The sequence below is a fragment of the Montipora foliosa genome, chromosome 13 (assembly GCF_036669935.1).
Source record: "Montipora foliosa isolate CH-2021 chromosome 13, ASM3666993v2, whole genome shotgun sequence".
Classification (NCBI taxonomy): Eukaryota; Metazoa; Cnidaria; class Anthozoa; order Scleractinia; family Acroporidae; genus Montipora; species Montipora foliosa.
Genome location: NC_090881.1, coordinates 43,403,650 through 43,413,649, shown reverse-complemented (window position 1 = coordinate 43,413,649; position 10,000 = coordinate 43,403,650). Strand labels below are relative to the sequence as shown.

The 10,000-nt window shown below is 38.2% G+C and overlaps 1 protein-coding gene across 1 annotated transcript in view; it reads left to right on the top strand.

The window, feature by feature from the left end:
* The window catches only part of LOC137982328 (hemicentin-2-like), a 104,803-nt gene that overhangs the window by 12,795 nt on the left and 82,008 nt on the right, over positions 1–10,000 (top strand). The window contains exon 4 of the mRNA XM_068829406.1: positions 9,171–9,428. Coding sequence (XP_068685507.1) covers positions 9,171–9,428 — 258 coding nt within the window. The remainder of the gene's footprint in view (positions 1–9,170; positions 9,429–10,000) is intronic.

Below are 10,000 nucleotides of genomic sequence, written 5' to 3'. Positions count from 1 at the left end.
AATAAATGGCTCCAATCCTTGTCAAAATTAATACTTTTGCCATCGGCGACTGGTTTGAGAGAGCCTTTAAATTAAATATACATCCCTAAATTGTAGAAGGACATCGGACAAAACTCGCGTTCCGTACGGTACGTAGGTTATCAACGAAAATGGATGAATACAGGGACCTTGCTAACTCGGGTAAGGACTCGCACACGAAACATGTAAAAATCAACACTGTGGTTGTTCGGATTTGCATGCATGCAGTGTCCTGACATGAGTTAAATTAAAACTTGTTGCCTAACACCATACAAATAGCTGCAAGTTTAAAGTATCTTACGGGTGTCAAAACCTATAGGTTTCCATGATATTTAACAATGGTTTAATAGCGCTAACCATGCTTCGAGCAACCCAGGCCTGTAGTTTCTTGACGATTCCCACAAGTAGAAGTGTGACATTCCACAGGCAACGATGTGTCAGCAAGTTCTCTTGTTTCCGGAATGAAGGACAGATACTTCATTGTTTTCATCTTTAAGTCCACAGGTAATATTTTGGCTTCAAATACCACTGCTCCTTTCCATTCCGCGAATCTCGTTATACATATGCACGAGATTGCTCGTACCCCCAACATGTTTAACTCCTCTTAATGTTTACCTTACAACGAGTGCCATCTGACTTGGCCCAATGACCAAATTGCTTTGTGTGTTTTTTACGCTCAAGGCATTACATTCTCAATTATAAACTCTATTTTGACTGACTACTCTACTCCACTAAGTAAATAGTTCACCCTGTGGCCAAAATAGATTTGACTTAAAATAACGAACACTTTATGTGTAACCAATACGAAAAATCGGGCCGATAAATTGATCCAGAGAATTTCAGTTGGCAACTGCAACAAAATACCGCAACATCACAAACATGATTTGTATGGCACACGGATTAAACAAAGGAATGTCAACGTTGCGCACAAGCGATCACTAATTTGAACTGCTGATGCAGAAAAAATTTTGTTCTGTGGGCCTCCTAAAATTTGCTTTTACCCCAGTGCAGATTAAACCCTTTTGCGGTTAAGTTATCAAAACGGTCAGTTTGCCAACCATTGCAATAAAACACCATAAAGATAAAAGGCGCAAAACGAGCCATAACATGAGCTAACATGTAGCGCGGCAGGTTAGTTTTGCAGGTTGCAGGTTGCAGGTTGCAGGTTGCAGGTTGAAATTTACTGTGACTGTTACATGAATAGCTAACCTTAGGCCTAATTAGGCCTAAAGAAACGTTTTTAGGCCTAAGGAGGCCTAAAGAAACGTTTTTAGGCCTAAGGAGGCCTAAAGAAACGTTTTTAGGCCTAATTAGGCCTAAGGTTAGCTATTCATGTAACAGTCACAGTAAATTTCAACCTGCAACCTGCAACCTGCAAAACTAACCTGCCGCATGTAGCGCGCCTTTGTCTGCCTCAGTGCACGTGTCTGCTTCGTAATGTTTGTATAAAATCACCAGGGAAAATAAATAACCATTAATAACCATTCCCTTGAGTAGCAAGTGAAGGCGTCATCAGAAATACTTAAAATACTAAATAGGAGTGAAATTTCCTGAAATGCAATCGTTTGCCAAGAGCGAGGCAAGGCTGCATTGATAAAAAAAAAATATATCTTTGTCAAATGCGTGGTGTGCGTGACTTAGGATGATGAGTTAAGAACGATGAAAATTGCTATACTGTCGGTTGCATTTCATCGTGAACAGCTTGATGCATTTCAAAGACTTTTTGAAGCTTACTCTTTGTTTTCGAAGCCAATGAAATCGAAAAGTTTACTTAAAATTTATGACAGAAAAAATATTGAACTAATTAGTGGCAAGCTCGGGGGCGAAGCGCCAAACAAATCCCGCCAACATTTTCTTTTTCAACGTTTATACTTCTGGTGGGTATATTGGCTGTTGCTTCGCAAAATTTTTAATGTAAGTTGCGACAAATTGCTCTTTATTAATCAAACAAAATCAAATTCTCTCAGATGCAGAATTATGATGTTCAATTGAATTTGTTGCTGGTAAATAAACCGCTATTGGTTGTGTTGACAATGTATTTAGTTTTGTTTTCAACGTTTTGTGCAGAATTTGTATCAAACGTTGGTCAAAAAGTCGCATTGGCAACGCGTTTTTCATCCATTCTTAAACATTTGTTGAACATTGTCAACGTTTTTACATTGGACTGAATAACATTACAAATGCGTTGAGAACCATTATCAATGCGTTGTAATGCATTATCAACGCATTTAAAATGCATTACAACGCTATTTTCGTTAAGCCCGGTTTTCCCAAATAGGGTCACATATTTAACAGCTTACCCCTTGGTCCAATACTCATATGGTAATTTAATACGGTATCTACCTGTAGTGAAATTGAATTACAGTACCGCTCAAAAGTAAGTTACCACCCTCTCGTGAGACGAGAGTCTCGACTCTAGAGATGAGACATTCATCTTGTGAGACAGTTCGAAAAACTGTAAGTGTCTGCATACACGAAAACTTTCCAAAGATTAACCTGTTTACAAAGACACTCGCGCTCCCAAACGTAACACTTGACACCAAAGTTTTAGGTGAAAATGCGGTTGGCGTTGATGTATTATAATTGTCTTTGCCTGTAGACATCTGCCCGTGAAATCTGTATACACTGTACTCTGATTCGAAGTTGATTTAGAGAAGAAATGTTTCGATAAACTTGTCCGGCAGTTGGCGGTGGTTTTTTATCGTCTTTGCGTGTGCACATTTAACCCTTGAATCAGCCCATGAAAACTATGTACACTGTACTTTCATTTGGAGTTGATGTAGAGGAGAAATGTTTCCATAAACTTGCGCGGCAGCATGCGGTTTGCGAAAATGTGGTGCTGCATCTGTGGGGAAGTAGTATACAAAAATTTGGTTTGATCAACAGAGTTGATAATATAAATTGGCCACCGTGCAGAGATTCTAAAAGCTGACGTTTTGAGCATAAGCCCTTCGTCACAGAGAATCGAGGAATCATGGGTTACGTGTAGTTTTTATGGTAGAGTAGGAGCTACGCTATTGGTGGTAACATGGCAACGTGAAAAATAGGAATAATTATATTAGTTAAATGAAAAGCGTTTGTTAATACTGTGAGGATTAAGGGTGCCAATTTGGAAGATGAATTTTTGTTCCAGATTCTTGCAGCTTTCCGTCGTACCTAGATGTAGGGAAAGGCCACAGATAACCATGTGTTTTTTGGAGTGGTTAGGGAGATTAAAATGACGAGCGACTGGCTTAGATGCATCCATGTCATTCTTCTCAACGTCGTGAAGGTGTTCGCGGAATCGGTCACCTGGTCGTCTACCTGTCTCGCCAATGTATAATTTATTGCATAATGTACAGGTTATGCAATAAATGACATTTGTGGAGGTACATGTGAAACGATCGGTGACCTTAACAGATCTCTTAGGCCCTGATATCTTGCTAGTGTTAACAATGAAAAGACAAGTTTTGCATCGTGAGCGCGCGCATTTGAAAGTTTCAGGTTACTCGTTAGTTTTGAGCGCGCTTAATTAGTGGGTTGCCAGTATGGCAAACCCAGTCGGAATCTGCGTTTCATTTGTTTGTTTTATTTTTTTTCGTGTTGGTAAAAGTCTTGCCTGTCACTCCCCTGCATCGAGAGGGTAGTGGGAAATGCGTAGATTTCTCTGGTGGACACAGTAGAACGATTAACTTAAGCGGCAATGACGTAGAAATTAAGTCATGTAACGCGAATGGCGTTTTAGTGGATCTTTGAACAAAATATACCCTTATGAAGCTTAATAATGGCAAGTCAATTGGATACTGATCAAGACAGACAGTGGGATCTTAAAAGTGACGGGTAATGGACTAGCTTTGACCACAATCTGTCGGCCGTCAAGCCGAAATTAAAGTGAGCTGTATTTCTAATATTTTACCAAGTGTGCTGTTATGTAGCAAATATGTTGTTTGCTGGTGTGCCAAGTGTGCTGTTATGTAGCAAATATGTTGTTTGTTTCAAAAAATTGTTCGCTGGAAAAGGTGGTCTTGATGAATTCATCATGTTTTATAATATGCGAGCTTCACTGGATAGTTTTTATGGCAATAGTAAAGCATTTTCTTGTTATTCAAGGGAAAGGTTCTTCAGGAAAGGGTTTGAACCTGAAGTACAGTACATTTTAATTTGACATGATTGAGTTTCTTGTCTTCATGCACGCAATGAAATAGGAAGAGGTTTTTGCCTCTAAGAGCAAATATGTTGTTTTTTTTCAAAAAATTGTTCCCTGGAAAAGGTGGCCTTAATGAATTCATCATGTTTTATAATATGCAAGCTTAACTGGATAGTTTTTATGGCATTAGCATTTTCGTGTCAAAATGAGGTTAGCGTTTTTCTGTTGTGCCAACTTAATTATAATAAATATAAATATACATTCTGCCTCGTGAGTTTGTTATTCTCGTTAACCAGCAGTGGCGTCGAAAGTCCTAATGCAAGGCGAATGGCGTTTTAGTCCATCTTTCAACAAAATAATTATGCTCTCATGGAGCTCAAGAAGGGAACGTCAATTGGATGAACAAGACAGGCAATGATGATCTGGAATCTTGAAAGCAACGAGTAATGGACTTCGACAACAATCTTTCGCCTGTCGAGCCGAAATCAAAGTGAGCTGTTTTTCCAATATTTTATCACGACTGTAGTGTTATGTACAACACTGGAACCAAATGGAAAATTATCTTGTAACTTATGGGTTCAAGAAAGTCAGGTGAAAAAAATAATGAGAAATGTGACAGTCAAGAATTATTTGAAGCAAAGCTTGTCGACTATTTTGTGCATCATTATTCAAGGAGAACGTTCTTCAGGAAAGGGTTTGAACCTGAAATTTATTTTGTTGCATGCAAATTGGTAATTTGACACGATTGAGTGCACACAATGAAATAGGAAGAGGTTTTTGCCTCTAATAGGAAGTATGTTGTTTGTTTCAATAAAATGTTTCTCTGGAAAAGGATTGTGTGATATTTTCTGCCTTTGTGAATTATAATATGTTGTGTATTGAATTTTCGAGCTTAAGGTTGAAATGTGATACAGGAGGATATTTTTAATATTGCTCTGTAGGCAGGAAGGGTTTACGAAAATAAACAGGTCTGTTGGAAGCGTGCTTGAGTTTCAACAAAATGAGCCCCAAAATCAGCAAAAAATTGTGATGCCAATGAAATATTAAGTAGCTGCTATTTCCAAAATGATGGAATTACCTGGTGATAAATAACCTTGTCTTGGAGAGTAAATTTTTGACTCTGCAGAAACAATGGTCAACCTCAAGAGTTGGGCGATTGTGATTTTTGTTTTGAATTTGCTCATTTATTGTCAAACTTTATAACACTTGACAGAAAAAAAAACTTACGAAAACCCGGTATCTTGCCATCACTTGACACAGATGCTCACTGTTTCGCGAGTAAACATGCCGTGGTAACTTAATCACGGCGCCCGCTGAATTCTGGCCATTTCACTTTCGATTTTGCGATTTATTTGTGCAACCAAAAGTACAATAATAAAATTGAATGTAGAAAAAATCTCCCAAAATGTTTGTCCCTGATCGTAACTTTTTGTATTCTATATTCATGGTTCAAAATTAATGTTATTTTCATGTCGTAAATATGTTATTCTCGAGCGACCGTCCTGGAAACTTCCTTTTGCTCTTTCTAAAAACTGTGTATCAATATTTATTTACTTTTGCATCAATATTTGTTTTTGCATAAAGCAAGCTAACAAAATCTGTACCTTGCATTGCTGAGTTCGCATTTGTTAGCGTAACTTAATAGTATTTTCGGTCCAATGCTTCTGTTTTACGAAAGGGTCAATGTTTTAGGTCACCCATCCAGATACTATTACCCCGCTGGAGAGGGATTAACTTTTAATTAGTAAACTTAAGTATTACAAAGCTGTCAGATGCTAAGAGGGCACGCTTAAACTTGTGGTGACAAGAAGTTGTAATGGAACTTGAAAATTATCAACATGTCAGCCCAGAAGTCAGTGTTTCTCACTTCCCATTTATTTTCTTCAATCTTTCTGGGTTCAGTACTTTGTTAGTAACCACGTGTCTTCTCAGGCTATTTACTTAAGACTTCTACAATGGCACTACAATGATAGACAATACCAAAACAATATGGTGCACTGGTAGAGCTACATATTATGCAAGGACAACTTGAATCTCCTGGAAGACAACACACAGCTCAGTTGACATTATCGAATAAATCGCTGGGTTACTTCAATACCACACGTAAGCAATGCGTGCCAATTTTTTCTGAAGAGAACAGGAATTTCTTCTTTCTGACAAATGATTAATTTATAGGCCAATAGCCAGGTTTTTAACCTCAGAGAAGGATCTGTTTCGTCGTACGAACATGTGAGGACCTGTGAGCCAAAGGGCCTCTGCTGGTATGACTTTTGGGTGACCCCTTAATGACCCCCCAACTTGAAAAAAATTGCCTGGAACGCTGCACGTACCACAGGCAACCCAGTGTACCCTCACGGAGGGTCTAGTTCTAACTAAAATGTTGCCTACGTTTTTGTTGTGTTTGAATGAAATAAGTGGAGGTTGCAAAAAGATTCTACCAGTCTCGGGATCATTTTGGAGTAATTTAAAATTATTAAGAATGATACTTTTGACTGCGTGATTATGAGGATGGAAAGTGAGGGTGAATGGAATTCTGTCATTCTTATCTTTTTGCGACGTTTGTAGTGATGACTGTCAATTAAATTGTTGGGCGCGATGATGGCCCGCTTTGACCAAAGAGACAGGATAGCCATGTTTTTTGAAGAACTGGCACATCTCCTCTGATTTGCTGGCAAAACCGGAGTCATCACTACATAGACGTCGAAGTCTAAGAAGTTGAGAATAAGGAATGGAGTTCTTGACATGTGATGGTTGTGACGATGAATACAACAAATAACTGTGAGAATCTGTACATGTAGGTTTGTAGTGCACACTGGTACATAGCAAGATGTGCAGTTCTTTGAAAAACGTGGCTATCCTGTCTCTGTGGTCAAAGCGGGCCATCATCGCGCCCAACAATTTGATCGACAGTCATCACTACAAACGTCACAAAAAAATAATAATGACCAAATTCCATTCTCATAATCACGCAGTCAAAAGTATCATTCTTAATAATTTAAATTACTCCAAAATGATCCCGAGACTGGTAGAATCTTTTCCCAACCTCCACTTATTTCATTCAAACGCGACAAAAACGTAGGCAACTTTTTAGTTAGAAGCACGCTCAAAACTAATGAGCAATCCAGCACTTTCAAATGCGTGCGCTCACGATGCAAAACTTGTCTTTTCATTAACACTAGCAAGATATCGGGACCTAAGCGATCTAGTAAAGTCACCTCCACAAATGTCATTTATTGCATAAGCTGTACGTTATGCAATAAATTATACATTGGCGAGACAGGTAGACGACTAGGTGACTGATTCTGCGAACACGTTCGCGGTGTTGAGAAGAATGACAAGGATGCATCTAGGCCAGTCGCTCGTCATTTTAATCTCCCTAACCACTCCAAAAAACACTTGGCTATCTCTGGCCTTTCCCTACATGTAGGTACGATGGAAAGCCGCAAGAATCTGGAACTAAAATTCATCTTCGAAATTGGCACCCTTAATCCTCATGGTATTAACAAACGCTTTACCACCAATAGCGTAGCTCCTACTCTACTATAAAAACTACATGTAACCCATAACTCCTTGATTCGCTCTGATGAACGGCTAACGCTCGAAACGTCAGCTTTTAGTATCTCTGTACGGTGGCCAATTTACATTTATTTATCAACTCCGTTGATCAAGCCAAATTTTTGTGGGCAAAACAGAATGTAATTCGGCACAAACTATCGCAATTTGTTAAATTTCATACGGTGTTTCAGGAAAGCAAATTAAATTCCTCTAGAATTTCACCGAGATCTGTTTACAATGCCACTGCAGTGAAATGTTGCTAATTGGCATGATATATTTTTTGGTTTTAATAGTATTGTAGTTTTGATTCATGTTTTACATGTACGCTCGCCATGAGCATCATTTTGTTGTTTAAATTTGCAAACGTTTGTGTAACCATCGGACGTCAATAAAAATCTATGCCAATCTTGCCTCTTCAGTGATTCTCGTGAGACCAGAGTCTCGTTTCTAGAGACGAGTGTCTTATCTCTTAAGGCGAGACTCCTATCTCTAGAGACGAGACACTCGTCTTGCGAGAAACGAGACGAAACTGGTAACTTACTTTTGAGCAGTACTGTATGTTCTTGATTTATTATTCCCTTAGTTTATATAGTTATTTTCTGTGAGATATTTCAACAGCGCTTTGCCTTACAGTTTATAAAGGGAAATATTGTTGTTCTTGTTGAAATTTGTTCCCCTGAGAGATTATAGTCTTGAGAAGGGCTCTTGTTTGTGACAGATGTTTTGACAACTTGTCAGCGCAAGTGTTGTTAAAAAATGATAGTGTGTGATGGTTTCAGAAGTACCTATTCACACTATCACATGAAAGTATTAACTGCTTAGGGACAGACCAATTCCAGCAGCTGTGGATTGCAATACTGTATACTGTGTAATGTGAAGAATAACTTTGCTTGAATGAATCAGAATTTGTCATGAGCAGTGAGTTTCATTTGCATGATGTCACTGTATTTTCCCCAAGACAAAGGCTCATCATTAATCGTTATACTATTGAAACGTTATGAACAATCATGTCATAATGCATGGTTCATTGAAATATACAGAATTAAAGGTAGCTGGGATATTGCCATTTAGTGCAAGCAAACATACAAGGCTGCGAATAGGCAGCAAAATATTTTAAAGCAGCATGAGATTGTTTGGCAAACAGTAAAATAATTAATGACCGGGGATGAAAAAATTGTCTGCAAAAAAAGTCTTTTTTTTCAACAAAACAAAACGTTTATAAATGAGTATAGTAATACATACTTGGACAAAAATCTATAAAAGTATGCAATAATTTATAATAATTACATGTATACAGTGCACATACATGTACAGTGTATTATGCATTTTTCAGTGCAATGGTAAGTCCTTACAGATATATGTACAGTGTACAAACTGCTGTACTGGTACTTGATATTTGCAGTAAACCACTGTATGTGAATTATAATGTATTTTACATTCATTTTTATACTTTTTGTTACTTCTGTTGTAGATGCTCCATCTATTGATCAAATTGTCAACTCCTCAAATACTGTGAATGAAGGCGGATTTTTCAGCATGACTTGTAATGCATCTGGTTATCCTTCACCTACAAATTACATGTATACTTGGATTAACAAAGATGGTGAGCGACGCAATGGAAGTGTTTTGAGTTTTGTCAACATTAGCAGAGCTGAGGCTGGACAATACAGATGTGAAGTGGAAAATCGCTGTGGAATGGATGGTAGAAATGCATCTGTGAATGTTCACTGTAAGTACTAGAAGCCAATTATTATAGCACATTGTGTTTAAATTGTGTTGCATCAGCCTGTGAGAGCATTTGTGTTTTTTTTAGCCGTACTACATGATTGTATAACCTTTAGTTTTGTAAGTTATAATTTGAAAAGTCAATTTTTAAAACTCCCCAAAAGTACGAGGTTCCAATCTTTTTAACCATGCACTTCCCCCACCCCCTGGACAGCCGGCTAAGAAACACAAGGCAAAAAGTCTGCAAGGTGAAAAAAGATATTCACCTGCCAGCGAGTAAAAAATAGGTCTGCAATGCGTACTTTGGGTCTATGCTTAGTTTAACTCCATTCAGCCCACCATGCATGCATACATGATTGGTTGAAAATTTGCCATAACAATGCAGCAGTGAAATGGGTTCCTTCGGTATGCTTCAAATTTCAGGACCTGTTCAGAATTTTGCATTGATGACTTGCCGCTAATCTTTCTCTTATTGCCATTTGCACAGTTTAGACAACTTTTGGTGCACAGTACATCATTTGTATCAGCTATTATCCCGTACGAAAATTCTGGGCGAGACGCGGGCGAGATTCGGGC